Source organism: Apteryx rowi, unplaced genomic scaffold, assembly GCF_003343035.1.
Source record: "Apteryx rowi isolate R43461 unplaced genomic scaffold, aptRow1 scaffold_197, whole genome shotgun sequence".
In the NCBI taxonomy this organism is placed as follows: domain Eukaryota; kingdom Metazoa; phylum Chordata; class Aves; order Apterygiformes; family Apterygidae; genus Apteryx; species Apteryx rowi.
This window is the reverse complement of record NW_020448274.1, coordinates 654,094-674,399: the sequence shown is the minus strand read 5'-3', so window position 1 is coordinate 674,399 and position 20,306 is coordinate 654,094. Positions and strand designations below refer to the sequence as shown.

The 20,306-nt window shown below is 36.0% G+C and overlaps 1 protein-coding gene across 1 annotated transcript in view; it reads right to left on the bottom strand.

The window, feature by feature from the left end:
• Positions 1 to 20,306, bottom strand: part of HCN1 (hyperpolarization activated cyclic nucleotide gated potassium channel 1) — a 191,062-nt gene that overhangs the window by 33,536 nt on the left and 137,220 nt on the right. Inside the window, exon 4 of the mRNA XM_026062982.1 lies at positions 12,281 to 12,427. Coding sequence (XP_025918767.1) covers positions 12,281 to 12,427 — 147 coding nt within the window. The remainder of the gene's footprint in view (positions 1 to 12,280; positions 12,428 to 20,306) is intronic.

The window sequence follows — 20,306 nt, the reverse complement described above, 5'->3', positions numbered from 1 at the left end:
GGCTCTAGAAGACAAGATAATCAGATGGTAAAGATGATGATGAAGTCTATGGGAATATCTTAGTAGAGTGACAGCCAGACAGCCCTGAAGATAGAATTTGCTTAAGAGTGCCACTTTGACTAATAATGGTAGCTGCAGGGAAAAGAGAGCATAAGTGGCACAGGAGGTGTAAAGAACATAAGAAATTCTGAGGAGTGCAAGTAGGAATGGTGACAGCAAGAAGCACCTCAATAGCAGATCATGTGGAGGAAAGAGAAGGCAAACTGGCAGGATTAGACTAGTCTATGTGAATTAGTAAAAGCAGCTAGAATAAAAGTAATGCATCAGATTCTTTAAATATCCAGTAACCTGACAAGCTTAAGAATGGCAAATCTTGGAATGGTTAATTGGTCTTGGAAAAAGATATTTAATTTTGGGATATTATTAGCTGTAGAACAGGTACCATCGTGAAATACCCTAAATCAAAAGTAAAAAAAAAAAGCCTTCAGAGAATACAACTGTTGAAGTAATTTTAGGTGGATGTTTGAGACACTAACTCCAGTTAGTGTAAAATGTAAACAAGAWAAATGAGAGTGTATGGTATCAGAGTAACAAAGAAATAATTTCATTACAACTAGCAGCCATACCATAGCCAAGATYTGACAGATCAAGGATGCATGGGATACATCCTTAGTATCTGTAGATCCTGAAAATATTTCTTCTAGGGAGCAAGGAAGGAAGTAGCTATGTAAATTATATATCCAAGAAGCTAGGGGAGATACCAGTACCTTTCTATCATCCATTTTTAGTAACTATGCTGTGCTTCCTCTCTGCATGCAATCACTAAGACCTTAAATATTTGCGCCTGTGCTTTCCTTCAATGATTAGACGTGCACTAGAATCTAGGGAGCCTAATGATAATATTGCTCTCAGAAACTGTGGTTAGCTCATATGCATGATACTCGCCAACTGCAGGAAGTAGGTGAATATGCAGTGGCACACTTTTTACATCAGTAAAAAATTCTTTTTTAAAACAATTTAAATTCATCTGCTGGTCCAAAGTTTAACATTTATTTAACTGTTAATAGTATTTAAGTATAAGCACATTACCCACTTTATGAATTAAATATAGGCTGAGGATTATTTCCATAAGAAATATGTTCCTATAATTTATTCAGAAAGATTTTCAAATTATCGTAAGACTGTATCTTAATCTCTGCTTTTATGAATACTTTTATCTATATTGATTTTATTTCATAGGAAAGCCCTTAAAAGCCTTGTCATTACTGTTCTTCATAAGGTCATATGTTATAACCACAGACTGGTGGCATAGGAAATGTGTATTGAGATATACTGTGACAGTGAGAAATATAATGACCGCACAGCTGTATGTAATGTAACGATGTACTTACAGAGTACTATGCAGATGTATTGACAGAGTATTATATAGTAATTAGATTCCCATTTTTTTCCATACAAAGATCTTATACACGTGTGTTTGTGTGGATGTGCATGTATGTGTGTATATCCATTTATCTATCTATTTAACTATCTACATATATATATATGTAGACCTATGCATATATTTATATGTGTACATTTGGTCAGGGCTGCTTTTTGTTCCAAATTGTATTTTTAACATAATGTGTCCCATTAGAACCATATTTGAAATTATTATCAGTTAAATATTTTAGAGGTTAATATAACTCATATAAAAGTGTGTGCTTGTATAACTAAAGTTATAATCTACAAGCAAAAAAGGTGAGAGGAAAGAAGATTCTGCTCCCAGTCCCAATTATGTTCTTTGGAAATAAAATGTCCTGATGTTCTATATTCTGCAAGGACACATGATCTGTATCTATTTTCAGCTAACATCTTCTCACATGGTGGCCTGAAAATAGGCCAGCTATGAACTTTAAATAATGGCTCAGGAAGGGTATTAACCTCTTTCTCACATTCTAAGTTTGTCACAGTGCTATAAGTATCAATATTATACAGAATGTATCTGGTGCTAGAGAATGACAAAGCAAACTACATATCCCTCCAGTTCTGCTCAACACCTCTACAGASGGCATTGTCTTTTATTTCCTTTCAAGGTCTGTCATACTTTAAAGCATTTACACATAATAGTGCCAGCATTTTGCTTTCTCTTGGTAATGTCTTGTTTTGTGCCAGATGCTAGTAATCACAAGCTATTTTATTTTCAAACCCTACTGACTGGAGACTTTCTACTCTTGGTAAAATTTGTCTTACTATGAAAACTTGTGTTTACATAAATATGCAAGTATTTATACAACGTGTAGCAATGAGTGATAGAAYGAGAAACTAGAGTTTTGTTATGGGGACTGTGGATGCCTATACTACCTATCACATTTCCCAAATAATCTGTTATCCAGCTACCACAGAATACACCCTGATCAGGTATATTTTTCAAGCGATTCCAAGTTCTATTTTTTCTTACATTTTCTTCTCAGGAAAAAAATAACACACACACACACACACACACACACACACGTTCATCTTTGCTTCCTGATTTTAAGTTTAGTAGGGAAAACAATTTTTCACTATGTAATAAACTAAATTTTAATACATATCAGTAATAAACTAAATTTTGATACATATCAGTGGCATTCATGAGACCGCAGCAAAGAAAAAATAGCTAAATAATATTCAGTTGCACAGTTAACTAATAACTGGCTGAAACAATCCAGGCTAAAAGAAAAATTGTTAATTACAAAGAATGAATCTTTTCTTTACAATATATATAAGCACAAAGATATTTACTTTACTACAAAGCATGGGGTATTTATCTACAAAATAATTAAGTCTTTCAGCAAGGCACAATCCATTGCTTCAAATGTGTTGCAAGTAACCAGAATGCACAAGTATGCAATGATCAGCCCATAAAATTTCTAACTGTATGTGCTCTCGTCACTTTATTATTATCCTCTCACGCAACCACCGTAGTTCCACAGTTTTCACTTTTGACAAAAGAGGAAAAAGAAAGTAGACTTTTTCACTAGAAAATTTACAAACAGACTCTAGCAGAACAAGCTGGGAAACCTCTTAGGAAAACTCCTCCCTGTAGGAGCTTTACTYCCGTTGAGGTCAGCTTAGGATCCACTGTTACCGCTGCCTATGGCTGTGATGATATCACGAAAGGCACAGACACAACAGAAAAAACCCGTTACCTTGAACTCAGCCTAGGAACTAATGGGAAGTTTGTACCTGTACTCATAGTGTCAGATTCCACATTTTGCTCCAGATTTTAATTCTGTAGTCTTTAACAGCAGTGTATCACAGTAGTTTAGCCCCAAGGTGAGAGTGATTCTTGTTAATCACTGGAAATATCAAACGCTAAGTTCCTTCAGTGTTAGACCCTTATCTTTAAACAAGTGTAATTCAACTCCTTGTGCAGCAAGATCTACAGTATATTTCATTATCTGTCCATTTATAAGTTATTTCAAGCACTATTAAAGGAAACACAGATAAACCCATTGAAAAGCCAAGGTGCAATGTTAGAGGAACACCTTGTGAATAAACAAAAACATTTTTTTCCACCTCCATGTCTATTTAATCTCTTATATAAAGACTCTTCAACAAAAGAGGGCTTTATATGGATATTACGCTTTAAAAAAATTATGTTTTGGCACTGAGGAGGAGAGCCCCTGCTTTTTCAGGTAGTAAGACTTAAGAAAAAAAGCAGTATTTCACCTTTTGCTTACCTGGAAGTGAGACAGGTTTTGGAGAAAAATTGGAAGTATTTGCTTACTGTTAAATAACAAGAGTCCAAAACTACAGTTTAGACATTGAGTTTTGTTCTGGTTCTAGAAAAATGCACTATTTCTTTGTTTAAGTAAAACTAGAAAAATAGCAAAACAAGGATCTAGCATTGCCATTATGTGCAATGATTTGACTTGGATATCCCCCACAGCTTTAACAAGATTTACCTTCTTAAATCACCAGTGTATCTACTGAAAAATAGATCAATCAGTGTGCATTCAGAACAGATTTTATGCTCTGTTGTTTTTTGTTCTCTTTGCCTTGCCTTTATTTAAAGCCACATGCTTTTAAAGGGAACTCCAAATTATGCATGGGAAATGCTGTGTACCCTTCTCTGCGCTGTTACTACCATTCCTAATGTGAGCTGGGTAACATAACATGGTGAGTGCATAAAAATAGGCACATGAATTTTCTTCTATCAGACAGTTCATGACACATTGATCTCCTCTTGCTGGTAAATCCCAATGCTAATCTTTCTTTGTGGTGAGTTTCACAGACATTGGCATCTTTTAAGGGTGCCCACTCAACACAGAAACTTTTGTATTAAATCATCTCCAAAGCACTTTTACCAACTCTAAACAAATAAGGCGCAAAAAGAATGTAACCTGTGTCAGGGTCCACAATTTAAATTTCACAGTGAAAACAAAAGGAAAAGATGTTCCTTCTCACCATCTCCAAGAAGGAGATTTACTGGAAAGGGATGAGGATACATCCTTGCCATGCATCCCTGCCCTGTCTGCAGAGCAGCTTCCCACCCAGATTAGGGCTGCATCCTTCCCTTGTGCCACTTGCAAGATGCTCCCCCCTCCCCTGGCCACACTCCCCTTACACAGCTATGAAGAATTTTTTTACTTCAGAAGCACACTAGGGGAAAATGGAGAACGTTGGCAGGTACTACTAACGCACAGTATTAGATTGCTGTCTTGTAGCCAGATCCTGCAGCTCCTAATCTTGAATTAAAACAGACCATGTAGTTTCAGACACTGGATCAAGAAGGGTTTACARTTATTTTCCTAAAAGATTCAGAGAAACATTTGTTAACTTCTGTTCCATTTTCACGAAAGGACTCATTGTCATAATTCAGGGACTAGGACAGAAGAACATACAATATTAGCTGAATAAACCAAAAATTTCCAAATCTTACTAAAGAGAACACTAGCCAAAGAAAAAGCAGGCACAGTGTTAAAACAGAATGTGATTACATAAAGAAAACTAAACCAGAAGACATCTAAAGTCCTTTGTTATTACTTTTAACCTCCTGGAAATCAGCAACTCCATTTATAATTGCAATAGTATATTCAGCTCTAATAGGAATGAACATGCTGTGGTAAGCACTGTCTAATACGTATTAACTTTTCCTGGCTTTTAGCAGAAGCTACATGAAAAAAAAAAGAAAAAAAAAAAAGATGCCTGCCTCTTCCCATCCCCTCCCTCTAATATTACCTGGGTAGCAGCTACAGGAACAGTCTTTCACTTCCTCACCAGTGGAGACATGACTGACACGAGGAAGTGAGATCCTGGACTGAATGAGGCAATGGTGAGAAATTCTCCCTGCGGGACAGCACGCCTGTGGCATTGGCTGYTGTTCTCTGAACGAGACAGCAATTGTTGCCCTTGCTGATGGCCTTTCTTTCTGATTCTGCTCTTCAGATGCCTGACTGGCAGATCATACAGTAGCAGATACAGACTGGACTTATTTTCTGTAACTGTCTTTGATGCCTCTCCCAGCATTCATCTTGCTGTGCTTAACTAGCATTTTGCATCTAAATCTTCTGGCACTTTTCTCAGATAACCTACCCTTTTAAGAAACAAATCAACTACTGCACTAAGATTTCTGGATTTTATTTTGATTAGTGTATTTGAAGAGCTCATGAAAGAACTGTCATGTTTGAAACGTACAGTTTGGTACCATGTCACACCTGGGGGGCACAGCATCTTAAAACACAGTAATTCAACCACTGTTGATCATCTGCCCATTTCCAAAATTAAAATGGCCTATTTATTTTTTTTAATTCACAAAACTTAATCATCGCCTTTTCTAAGAGTTTTTTTAGGGCTTTAAGCCTTGTATACATTGACTATTTTTTGAACACACTTTACACAGAAAAGTAGCAACACTTTTTTTTTAGCATTTATGGAATAAACAATGCTGCAGTATATCATCATTTATTTTGCAAGACTCATGTGTTGCATAGTTCATCCATGATGTCAGTGCTCCAGAGCATGGACTAAAGCTATATTTTATCTGCGTCTATGTGAAAAAACTTTAATGGTCTACATAAAGAGGTATTTGCCCTCTCTGTACAGCTATATAAAGATATACCCAAATGAGTTCCTCTATGACTACGTCTATACTTCTGATGCATTTTACCTTATTCTCCTCTCAAGCTTCATATCCAAGCTTCAGTGAATATAAAAATGTATAAAAGTACAGTGGATTATAATGAAACAATTACCTCTCAGTCTTCTATGACCTTAAATTTATGGACATAAGTTATTATGGAAGCAAAGTATTTGAAATTTTCAATAATTTAATATTGACTCTGACACTTTATTGTTTTTTAATAAACTCATTTGATTTTCTGTTATTATTTTAATGTTGGATGGCCTGGATCCAAAAATCATAATGACTGCACTATCAAAAAAGATTGATGTTTACTGTGCTGCAGTCGCACCACATTTTGGCCTCATACTATTAACTCTGGAGATGTCTCATCCTTTGCTCACAGGTTTATAGTATAGAGTTCTAATGAAACTATAAAGTTTTGTGATTTCTAAAGATAAATATGAAGCAGAAGGAAAGATATTATAAAAGGAAGTGAGTTTTAAAGGGGAAAATGAGAAAATTAATTGGGAAGAAGAGTGAAGTTACTGAATTGATCATTTTTAAAAATGATGTTAAGAGTACCGAATACTTTCTCTAAAAATATATTTGTCTACATGTACCAAACTAATCTGTTTTTAGTCCTATTTTTACTTAGATGCAATTACTGTTAGCAAATTATAAATCCAATAATGGAAGCTTTGCACTATTTTGTTATGAGAGTCCGTTCCTTACAAGAACTGTCACAAAATGCAACTCTTGATGTAATACTAAGCAGTGTGCTGGATCTTTTTCAGAATTTTATACCTGATTCATCAGTCTATAACAGGTACCATAACGTACTTAAATTCAATATCCCTGTGGGAACAAAAAAGGCCAAGAACTTCACCGCTTGACTTCAGAAAGGGCAATGTGTACAAATGAAGCTTGTTAAAAGAAACTAAAATGGGCTTCTTATAGGAAGATTACTGATGGAGAGGAACGTTAAGTGATGCACATAGGCAAATACATATAGTCATGTATCCATTACCACTTAGCTTTTACAGTTATAATAGTGCCATAAAAATGTAATCTCCATGCTTGGCAGTGATTAAAAAAAGCACATTAATGTTAGGAATTATTAGGAAAAGAATAACTCATATTATTATAATATCATTATAGTAGGTGCAGATCTGGTGGTCTCATCTCAAAAAGACTATAGTAGAGCTGAGAAAGAATTAGAAAATGGCAACAAGGGTGATCATGGGGATGAGCTGGCTTCTGTGCAAGGAAAGATTACATAGAATAGGACTCTTTTATCTCAAAAAATACAATACAAGGAGGGATATAGAAAACTACAACATCATGACTGGCAGGCAAAGGGTGGGTAGGAATTGACTGTACCATCACTTGGTACAAGAATCAAACCCAAAAAAGACAGTGGGAGCCAGGTTCATATCCAAGAGAAGGAGGAGGTTCCTCATGCAGCAGGGCGTAAACTTGTGGAACTCCTTGCCAAAGGATGTTGTGGATGCACAAAGATTACACAGATTCTGGAGGAGAGTAAATAATTGGAAGGGACACCTCTCAAGGAATACTAGAGAAACCACATCAGGCTCATAAAATCCCTTGAGTTGAAAATAATTGGAGTGTAGGAGAGTAATCAAGGAARTATTATACTTTCTCTGTTCTCCTTCTTCTCTGGGTGTCATCTCACCATTACTGCTGGAGGGAGGCTATAGGGTTAGATGGACCCTGGATCCGAACCAGTTGGATTCTTCTTACGTTCTGTTCTTAGGTGAAACTGCTTATGTATGATATGTGTCTTTTAATGTTTATAATTCAAGTGCCATTTTGGAAGAGCTTATGGYTCGTTTCTCATCATCTGTACCATCTCCTATTCATGTTATGACAGTTACAAAGATCTCATTTGGGACTAAGACCTTGTGAGGCCAGATGATGTTCAAGCACGTAGGTTGCAAGAACTCAGAATTAAGAAATGAGAAACTCTAGAAAACTTTGCAGGTGTCTCTGTCTGCTGAAGAACCAACGACAATATGTATAAAAGAGAAACATGCAAATTGCTACCAATTGCTAATTGCTACCTTAAGAAATGAGGGAGGGAGCTTGTTAATCGCAAATGTTAGTAAAGGTGGGACTTATCACACCATCAGCTGTGTAAAGCTGCCTTTTCTCTGAACTAGTCATCTAGGTTTTCTCTACAGTAAGTAGGGGTGGGGGAGGTGCAGAGTGAGCCTAGATGATTAGCTTAGGCTTGATGCTGAACTTTTATATAGCTAGAGCTAGGTCAGAAGAATACAATCTTGCATGGCCTGGCTAAAGAAATTTTAAATTATCCACCTGTACAGAACAAGTAACTGCCAGGAGTCTCCTGCCTATTTGACTCTCAGGAATGCTGGACAGTTATTATCAGAGAAGTCTACCTGTGAAAAAGGGCATACGCTTTTCAGTAACAGCAAAATTTTTGAATTTAATGAAAAGACACTATTTAATTCTTACGAGCAGGTAGTAGCACAGCACATGGGGCAGTGTGTGGGTCATACGGTTTGAGTGTGTAGAGCTAAGAATATCCAATTAATTACATTATCATGTGACTAATATACTCAATTTTTGCAACTAACTTAACCAGGGAAAAGATAAGGTTTTAAAATCTCCTTTTCTAATAAACATCTACCTTTGTTCCCTGCCATTAAGGGGAATTTCTTTGTTAATTCAAGTTTATCCTTAATTGATACAGGTCAGCTACTACTTGGGAAATGTATGATTTACTCAGATAYGAAACACATGAAGAGCCTTGGAAATTTATTTTTCTACTTTAAAATTTAGAAATGCCCAGGGTCCTTTTTCCTTTTTAGTACAAAGCCCTAGCTTATTCTCCATAATAAACAGGTCTATATTTTTTGTTATCAAACAACGTTATCCACTCACACATATGCAGCACACCTTTTTTCAGCTTATGATTATTTAATTCATCAAATGTAATATGAATATTCCACATGAAATTTTCAGAAGCTCAGTCAAATGACCATCGATCTTGTTTTACCAAAAAAGTCTCACCTCTGTTGTAAGTATATACAGCTGTAATAATAGTGTTTATCATATAAGAATTAATTTTACACCAGATTTCTACTCCTAATTCTATGCCTTTAACTATTTTTTTAATAGTTTGAAGATCTTATTTATATAATACATAATTATTTTCCTACTTACTTTTCTACTAAAAATGAGTAAGACAGATTTTTAAAACACGGACAAAAAAAAGTCACACTTCTAAAGAGAGACTAGCTGTGGGAAATTTCAGCCCATACAGTAAACTTGAATGGCTGAGAACAAGGAGAATAGAAAACACTGCAACTTTTTTATAGCTTTTGGTGATATTCATGCTACAGTTATTAAGTAGTTTGTGTGGTTTCTTTTGTTCTGCTTACCGTAAGTGAGGAAATAGTGGTTTCAGTTGAATGTCTTCATCAGAAACTACATTCATCTTGCCAAATATGCCTCATGGAGACTCTGAATTTTTAATTCTCACCTCACACTAAACTGAAGGCATAATAAAATATAAAATTCATTAAGAACTTCAGAAATGCAGCAAAAATTTATTCTTGAATGGTGTAATTAGGATATCTGTGCTATCACCTGGATGTTACAGCCTCACGCAGTTATTGGCACATAAGATATGCTGTCCAAGATAAAGAAGAATTGTCCTCTGCCTTTAAAAGGGTCTAATTTATTATTGATTAGTCATACCAAAAAGGCACTACCCGCACTACAAAAGTGTGYGTAATAAAGTGGTAGCTAAAATAGTATTTGAAACTGCTAAACTAAGCAAACATCTAAGTGSTGTTTTCAGGGCACAGTGCATGAGCTGCTGCCAGAATTCAGACAGAATCCTTGGGAAACCTCTTCTGTCTGTCATTGCCACTGTCCAGTTTTCTCCATTTTTCTTGATATTTTTCTGGAACAACTGCTATGTTGTCACCAGGACAGTGCGCAACCTGACTGCAACTTCTGATGAAAGCACTCTGCTGGGTGGATAAATTCTTCTTTAACAATACAGAAAACAAAGAAATCATGCTATGTACAGCATGATAATAGTAAAACCAAAAACCATTCCTTCAGTGATATTCCATTCTTATTCCATGTTTTTAATGGTTCATTAATTTTTGAAATTTTCCATGCTTGTTCTCTCCCCAGAAGTGATTTGTTTTTTTATGCCTGACCAAATTTGCCTTGCATTCTTAATACGAAAAAGTAGAGAGAGAAAGGGCAAGAGGGAGAAAGAAAGAAAGAAAGAAGAAAAAAAGATTTTGCACTGGAAGGGTATTAGACTTCATTTACAGAGAAATACTTTCCTTAAAAGAGTAAATAGATTAAACTTTTTTCTGATGTCAGTCACTGCTAAGCCTGTACATACATCCACTTCTTTAACAGAGGACAAGATTAATGTTTTGACTATCACTGTACTCTAGGGATAGTTTCTGGGCTTTCTTTTTCTGTCCTACATGACAGATTTTTATGGTACATTCTCCTCTTTGTTTCCTCATATGACATTTCAAAAGGCACCAAGGGGAGCTCAGGGTAAACTGACAGTACAAAACCCAGAGCCCTCCATCTGCCCTCCAAAACATTTACAAATCCACAATATAATAATAATGAGAGGACTCTGAGGCTACCTCTATGTTAGGGAATCAAATGGGCCCAGGCACTGGAATTCAATCATCTATACTGTTAAATTGTGAGAATAATCATGGTTTGGCCTGATTTTGACTTGGACCATCTGGTACTGACCCAACAATTTTGGGCACAGTTCACCATTCCCAGTTGGCAGTTTGTAGGGAGGGAGGCCACTATGAGACTTTAACAACACAGACGTGGTCAAGCTGTGCCAGCTGGCCTCAGAGCTTCTGAACAGGCATGGCATTATTTCTTATAGATATAGCTTGAATATGCCAACTATTTTAAATATGGAATTTGATTGATTTTGGAATTGGATTATACGATATGTTTCCTTTTCACAACAAAGAGCTGGATTCAACAGTGCAGACAATCCCTTACAGACCTATGTTCTCATTATTCTGCAAACCTTGCTGAAAAAGAATAAACCCTCACATATCTTTCCAAAAGTACAGATGTCATCCTGTGCTCTGTAGGGAGTTAAAAGTACAGATGTCATCCTGCACTCTGTTGGGAGTTATATATGCATGTATTCAGCACCATCCCTGCCATGGCAGGGATATTAAAAGGCATTACTTGGTATCACCAAAAATAACAGAGGATTCATCATACTCCTCCTCTTTTTTCCCCTTTTCTTGTTTATTTTCTTTTCCCTGCTTATGYTTTCTCCTCTCTTTCAATTTCTTTTTTTTCCTTTCCTCTGTTTTTTTCTCTTCCCTTCAGTGGAAGATATCAGCCAAYTGATAATACAAAACAACATCCTTGAGCAGGTCAGGCATGAGTCTCATCCAAGAGAAGACAGTCAGATCTATATTCCCATTAAGCAGGTAGCTCTGTTTCAGCCAGATGAACCTTGCCTTCCTCCCACACAAACACCTTATGGAAGAAAATTCCAACTGCTTCCACACAACAGAAAATAATAATTAAAGACAAAACCAGAATACAGATCGGCTTTTTAATAAAAGAGTTATTTCTGATGGATTGAATATCCTGTTATTATTTTCAGCTTCCTGGTCTCAAGTAAAGACCTTCTTAGCCAAGGATGCTACTTCACTGAACGAAATAAAGCAGCTCTCCCTTCACTGGTGGCTTTCATTGCTCTCATCTGCACTGATATTCTGGTAGCAAGAAGGGAGTGTAGAACAAAGCTTTCATCCAAGGCCATTCTAGTCCAGCCTCTCTCTATTTTAAAGAATGACACAGGAGGAAGAAGGTAAAGAGAAATCTCAGCAATGTGTAAACCGGAGTTTGCCTCAACTAAGAATGGTATTTTACTCTCTCTTACATCCTTGTGTGGCARTGACTGACAGACTTGTTCAGAGAGTGTAAACATGCATATTTCTTTGTATCAATCCCATCTAACATAAAARTTCATTCTCCTGATCATTCATTGACCAGGTAGATGGTCAAATGAGATTAAATGTTTCAGAATAGAAACAGAAATAGCATTTTAACATAGAAATAGCAAAGACATGAAAGCTCTTCATACCAGGAAGAACTGCTTGGACACTTTAATCTTACCTCCCTAAGGGGATCATTGAGCTCATTGAGAATATTTTCTTCATCAAAAATCTTGCCTTGGTAGCGGTGTTCATAGTAATCATGGATCTTCTGGCGCATTTCAGCAGGTAACTTGTGGAATGACATGTACTGTTCCACTTGTTTGTACTATTAGGAAAATAAAAGAAAGAATTAGAAAACAGAAAAACTTTTTAGTCTTTCTACAGGCACCTAGAAAATGAAAGTTCATTCATGTATCTATTAAGAAATGCAAATTCTAAAACATTTCTAATATATCCAAAATTCAGTATGTTCATGAAAGATAGCAAACAGCAGAGCCAAGTTTGCTGATTTCAAACATGAACACCTAGAACTACTGTTATATATTTGATAAGGTGCAATATAAAAACAAATCTGTCAGCCATTTCAGAAGATCACAACAAAAGGAGAAACAGCTGCAGTATGCATACTACGCAGAAGTATGAGAAGAGGATTGCTATAGCAAATTTCATGAAACTAAGGAACTAAGTAAATAGAAACCTTTTCTATACTATAAAATTTCTATTCTAAACAAATATAACCATTTGACTTACAGTTAGGGGTTTAAATAAAGGGGAGAGGCATCAGCTAGTAGTAGATATCAGTAAAATTATCAGGACTTTGGGTTTGCAACAGCAACATTAATGAGACATAGATCTACTTGAACATTTTGGTGTTAAATGGCAATTATCAGTGCTGAACATTTTATATATTTTATTTTATAAAGATGACCTTTTATACATGTCAGATGACCCTTACAAAAGATTAGTTACTTTAGTATTACTGTTGCTCAGGTGGCAATATAACAACTGAAAACAATGGAAACTGCTTTTAGCAGTGATGCTAATATCCACATTACTGCCTGAGTTTTAGAAGCCAAACCCTCAAACTTGTCATGTGTTCCCTAAATTCCCAGCTATATACAGTTCCAAAACCACACAAATGCCATTTTTAGCTCATTCCATGCAGCAGACAAGGAAATTTTATATAGTGTAYATCTATTCCTTTACTACTGCATTCAGAGTTTAAGGCATGAAATTTCAAGAGATGAATATGCTTTATTAAGGTTGTTTATAAGGTGACTAAAGAACAACATTAAAATCTGTGTAGTTAACAAAGCAGAACACACTCCCTCAGGAGAATGAGGGGAAGATAGAGGTAAGTGTTGAACGAAAAAACTAGTCATGGCATTAAGAAACGAAAAAAAAAAAGTGGGGTAAAACAGAGATGACAGGACCCAGGAGACTCAGAGAACCCCACTCTGTTTGCCTCACCTGTGTTATGCTTCCTTGTCTCTACTAGTCTTCTGTCCTGTCTCCTCTTTTGTTTGCTCCCAAACCTGCCTGCCTGCCTCAGAAGCCCTCTTGAAAAGCATAATTTTCAGAAAAGATAGTCACAAGCTAACATACACAGAGCTGTACTGTACAAAATTGTATGATACATCTGAGATCCAGAAAAWGGGGAAGTTGCCTTAACTGCAAACTGACAAGTACCACGGGAGGGAGACTTTTGCCCCTCAGGCCCCCCATCCATGACTCAGAGGAGATTAAGGTGCTGAGACACAGAAAGAGAAAATCCCTTGCAGGCTTACAGGTGAGTTAAAGCTTGGCAGAAACTTGGTTTCCTTATGTAAACAGTCTTCATTTAAATTTTTCTTCCTTTTTTTTCATGCTTAATTAGGCAATTTTAACTCTGTTTTCAGTAAAAAAGCCAATGAAGGCTTAATTAGGATCAGCATCTCTGTAGGGCAATTAAATGAATTTATAATGTACATGCACTCCTTATGAACTGTAGCACATATCCTTAAACTTGTATAATTGAAGGCTATTCAACCCTCTGGAACTGAAATTAGTTTTTGCTTTGCAAAGTGGCATAAGATTAGGTGGAGCCATGTGTACAAGATGCATTCCCTAAATAAGAAGAAAGTAATTTTGCATGAGACTAACTATTTAACAATGTATTATGAGTATATAAATCTGGTTTAACCTCTCTACTACTATTTTGCACCTCTGAAGCAAGGATTCTTCTCCTTCCTTTAAAAGTAGGATTTAAATTTGTGTGCTTATCATTGGTTTTTGCTCTGATAAGGAGAAATTTAGCCATATATTCTGGGTGTGAATGAGAGCTCTGGGACTCCAGAAGACAGCCGTGTCTCAGCATAAACAACGTATCGCTTCTAAAATTATGCTACTAATCAGCTGCAGCTAATCTAGGCATGGATTTATCTGCAGGGAAGGGATTTTAGATCTCCCAGTATTCTGTATATCTCACTGAGGTGGTGAAAAAAATCCCGGAAACTGTGCAGTGCTCTGGCTTTTCTGCAGCTTCTCCAAACCAAAGCCAAGGAGAGAAGATGCTGCACTGTACAAYGTCCACTTCATGCTTGTGTCCAACCCTTCATTGCTGTGTCCTCATGTAAGAAGGATGAGTAACACAAGGGCACAACCAGATGAAYGAGAGGGTAAAGACGGCAATATGCTCCTTCACGCAGGAGCTCCACCCTTCTACCCCCAAATTATTTGCATTCTGATATGCTTGAGCAATGCTTATAAAGAATAATCCTTGCTAATCAAAAATATACATTAATCTGAGATAGACAAGATATAATGCAAGAGAGATGTGAAGGACTTTCATAGCAAAATAACCTTGAAGAACAATTGCTAAAAGCACTTTGCTTCACCAGCAATTTACACTGCTCACTTTCATTACTGTTGTTATTTGAATAGGTGCTTGCTCCCACACAACCTAGCTCTTTTCTCTACCTGGGATTATGCTTGCATAAGAGAATTTTAGGGAAACAGAAATAATAATACTAATATGAATCCAGTGACTTTTACTACTGGGTCTCAAAAATGTTTCCAAATTAATAGCACATGGAATAATAGAGACTTCTGTTTATTAGCAACATCTGTTTTCCAATCTACAACTAGGAAGTTGTTCCCAGAAATATTTAGCTATCTAAAATACTATCAAGGTCTCTTTCCATGTCCAAATCTGACCCTGTGAGTGTACAGTATACTATCACTACCATTCTGAAAAGAATCTTTGCCTAACCTTTTTCAATGTGATTCTGACTCATATTCTGTATCATTCATGCTACTTCTCCCCCCCTCTTTACATTCTACCATAGTACTAATGTAAAGTGTTTCCTCAAAAGCTTTAACTTGTCCTTTTTTTTTCAGCAACTGATACCTGTCACTAACTAAATCCCAGTCATGATCGCTTTTTATTTCTAGAATATTAAGCAAGTTTATGTTTTTTTCAACCTATTATATATTATTGGCAATATTGAGGAGTTGCCAGCTTAGTTGTCACTGTGGTATCTCACACACTAGTTGCAAAATATGTGCTAAAATGATACAAGGATAGAGCAAAATTAATATGGTCTTGTTCATTCTGTGTAATAAAACACCCATTTGTTTAAAGTTAATTTTGAAGAAATTTTTCTTTCAAGTTACCACAGACACTAAAAAACGTTAAATATGGAGACGTTTTTACTTTTAAATATTTATTCTGCTTTTTCATGCTCTTTTTCATTTCAAATTCAATGTCAAAAAAGGTTTAAAAATTCTCACTAGCACCATGAACCCTTTAAATAAATACGAAAATTCAGTAGCTTCTCATGGTTTGTCTGAGCGAGATTTTACATCTGAAGTTGATAACTTGATAATGAAATTAAATTTAGTCAAAAATTTTGTATTTGAGTTGGATTTAAAAGAGCTGTGCCTGATTCCAAATCATCCATCAGACCTGACACTTGAACCTGGGTCTTCATGTGTGAATGGAATCATTTGTCACTAATGACTCTTCTTGTCACACTGCATCTCTTCCCTCCTAGACTGAAAATTTTGTTTTGCTTGTTTGTTTTTTGGTTTTGGTTTATTCAGAAAAGCGACGTCTTGATTCCACATTTACAGAAGTGTCTCAGGCTCTTTTTTTACACCTGTGTGAAATAATTTCAATACAACAGCAAGTTCCCTCAAAACTGACGATCATTTCTTCTTTTGGCTTTTCTTATGCCACATGGGAACCTCCAGTCTTTGGAAGGACAACATTAAAAATATAAAAGATTGCGCTAAATCTTTTTTATTCTTTGATCTCAAGTTGCCTTTTCAGCCTTGCTCCTACCGGACCCTGCAGAGAACTAGATTCTCCAGGGAGTAAGAAGTAAGGGATTCTGCATGTGCTGATCTCCCAGGTAGATTCTGCTTCACATTCTTTAGAAATGGAGTGTTAGAGGCCTCAAAAGGCACAGATGAACTCTACCTTTGATTCCAGGGTACTGAGGAGAGAAAAAACAGGCATCCAGGCTCTTCAGCAGAGCCTGTGCTGGATGAAGACATGGCAAGACAAAAGAAAAGTAGGATAAACCTTTTAAAATGAGCATCATTGCTATGTCTGATATTACTAMACTCAAGTATGGGTTTAAATTCCTATGGAACTAAGAAGTTTCCATAAAACCCTAAGGGCAGTCCAGTTAATTTCAGTATGTTTCATTGAAATCAAATGATTTCAGACTCCTTTAAAAAGACTCTTAATGCATAATTACCTAACTGACTGCTATACATGAAAAGATCGTCTTCTTTCTTTCTTTTCYCTGAGTCAGTTGGCTTCTACTCTGAAGTATGGAGATCAGAAGCCTTATATATCCTACTTTATGCAATTTGAAATACTTTTATTACCCATACAAATACCTATTTTTGTATCCCACTGTGCTTCAATAGTATCTTGCCTCATTAAATTCTACATATTTCTTGCATGTACTTTGCATATTCTTTTAGCACTTTAATTTTCCTGTCTCTCAAATTCATTATATGTTGTCTTATACTCTGAAAAAAAACCACTCCACAGTATTTTTGAATGCTGTTTTTTGTACCTGTTACAAAGAAGCATTTCTAGTCTTTTCAGTATCCCACTGAATGGAAGAAACACTGTTCTTCTGACCACAGCTGTCTCTTTATTAAGATGAATACTGAATTGTGTGTCCTAAAGTGAATATGTATATTAATTTGATTTATATATTATGCTGCCATCACTTAAGAAATTTCTATCCCAGTATTTCATATTCCTCAATAAAATTAGAATGTCCATAAATGTGGCACAATTGACAAATAAAATTGCCAAAATAGGCAAAAGCTAAGTGGATTTCAAAGTTAAATAATATTTCACAGGATTTAACCAAAAGCACTATCCAGTAATAACTGCTTCTTGCTGTTTCAGCCATAAAATATTCATGYGCTCATTTTATTTAGCAAAATTCTGCTCATATGTTCCTCTAGCAAAAGGTGAATAATCCAACATCAATCATATGAGGTCCTTAGTAGAGTTGGTTAGGAAATAAGTTATGCAGAAAAAAAAATCCCCCCACAAAAAGAGGGCAAGATGAAGACTGGGGTCTTTATTTTTTCATAATAATGTGAAGTTAAACTGGAGGGAGTATTTTAAAATGAAAACAGTATCCCAAAGCAGGCAATATCCCAGTGAAACAAGAGTAATAGAAACCTGAATGTTGATCTCTCACAAGATACTGTAGTATGTAAGTTGAGCCTACCAGGTCCTTTCCTCATGATATTTAATAACTATCAAGTTGCCATTTTCAACTGAAAAATTTTCAGAGTGGTAATAATCTTTACAGCTCAACGCTCAGCCCCTGACACAGTAAATCATATAAAGATATGAAATACATGAATAGTATCAATTGAAGACCATGGAACTAATGACATGCTCAGTGTTACTATACACTTACTTGTACGGTACTGGTATCTTACCGGTACCTGATCACACCCAAACTGCTTTAAATCCCTGCAGGACCAAGTGCCAAAGTCAGATTATTCCAAAATGTCAACACTCAACAGCTCTGATAACTGACTAGTTTTTCAAAGGACCTAGCATCTCCCTTCTGCACTTTTACCTGAAAATCTAGCTTGAATTATCTACCTTTTACACATTGTACATGACTTTTAGCAATGATTTTGTCCTTGGTAATTGGGCCTCTCCCTCTCTCCTAGGAAAATTACCCCCCAAGGAAACTACAAATATCTGTAAAAATGTTTATGTTCAGGTTAATTCTCTTTCCTTTTACAACAAATGTAATCCTGATCCTTGGAGTATATTAGCAAAATATCTTAAAAATATTAATTATATTTTAAACATACCATATAGGATATTAATATAAAGTGAATCACATATAGACAGGTTAGAAGAAAGACAAAACAGAGCTTTACTTTATTGGAGATCTATATCTAGTCAAAGTCACAGCCTTACAGATATAAATATTTTGATGATACATGAAAAAAATAAATCCTGTGTAATGATTACAAATGTAAAAACAATTCATTTGTAAAATCCTTCTGCTAAATTAAGCAAGTTCTGTCCTGCAATTTAGATGCAACAAATACATCAGGATTCTTAAAATTGTTTGAGAATGCCTGTCTGCCAGGTATAAAAGGAGAATCTAAGTAGCATTATAATATGCATGGGATGGGTATTGGCAACTTGCTGAACAACAGCAGGAAGGTGAGAGGAGGCAATCTGAAGATGAAGCACTTCTGAATAATGAACATCAAATGAAGAACCATCACAAATCTGCATGGATTCTGAACTACATTAGGAAAATAGGTCCCCTGAGTGACTGAATTTATTCCCCTGCTATTGCCAAACCCACATCATACAACTCCTTATATAAACTGATCAAACCATCTCAAGAACAGTTAGATTTCTCTCTCCATCAATACTTTTATATTGTTATTGTTTCAGAAATCTCACTGAACTAATAGTTCTGAACCTTATTCTAAGCTTCAGTAAAAAGGTACTCGGAGACAGTTTAAATCAACTAATGCTTAGGAAAAAATTATCCAGCATCTCTGAAAGCTCTTCTCTGTTTTTAGTATTTCTCCCCAGTGTGTTTACAGATTGGAATCATATCTCTTCTCAGTCTCATCCAAGTACTTTTCTGCTTTTCTCTCAGAAGATAGCATACTAGCCATCTTCTTTTTCATCTGTCCTAGTTTGAGTTCATCTGTCTCCAACTGGAATGACTAGGATTGTACACAACATTTCAGAGGAAGTCCCAGAGGAATGCTCAGCGCCATTATTTCTTTTTCTTCTACTGGAAAACCTCTTCCCCAACAGCCTACGATGACATTCCCTAGTGCATTGAAATGGTGGCTTGCAGTCATGGTATGATCAGCTTCACCACCCAGATTACTCTTTTCCTCTACCACTTAAAAATGCCACACTCATCGTCTTCTAGTTTATAGCAAAAGCTTGCATTAGCTCCTGAGACCTTGCATTTTGAGTTACTGAAATTCATCCTATTCCTACTGCTTCACCTTTCAAAGCTCATCTGATTCTTTGAGTATAGTTTCTTCATCTTTTTATAGCATCTCATGCTTTATATTGTCACTGAACTCATCACACCCCTCAAGATTTACACAGGCCTACTCACAGCATTATTCCTTGAGGCATTTTTCTACTAAACTTGCTCCAGCTTGATATTTGGAAAACACTGTGATGAGACCACAGTCTAACTGGGGGAAGGACTGGCAATAGTACAGGTGAAAGCAGAGAAAATTGCTGCCTTAAAACAGCTTTGCTGATGAAAGCAGGATGAGGTCTACATTCCCAAAAGCAAATCAGCTTTGTGTAGATGACAAGTTATACTCTACATAGTAGGTGTCACACAGAAGAGATCCCAGAAACTTCYACCTACACATAATCACTCTTAAATAATTTTATTCTTTGTACATTTTTATCTCATACTACATTCAATAAATCAAGCAAATCAAAAGGCAGCAAATTTGAGAATCACCAAATTGGGCTTTAAACAGAAACTTACAGAATTACAAAATTAAGACCATTCTCCTTCTGTGCTAAACAGTCTTGAAAAACGTGAACCGACAAGGATTGCAAAGTTATTAGTGCAATACCCAAGTTCAGCTTTCTAAAAGTGTCTAATTTAACCTAGTTATACAGACTCTCTGTTGTCAATGGAGAGAAATAAAAGGGG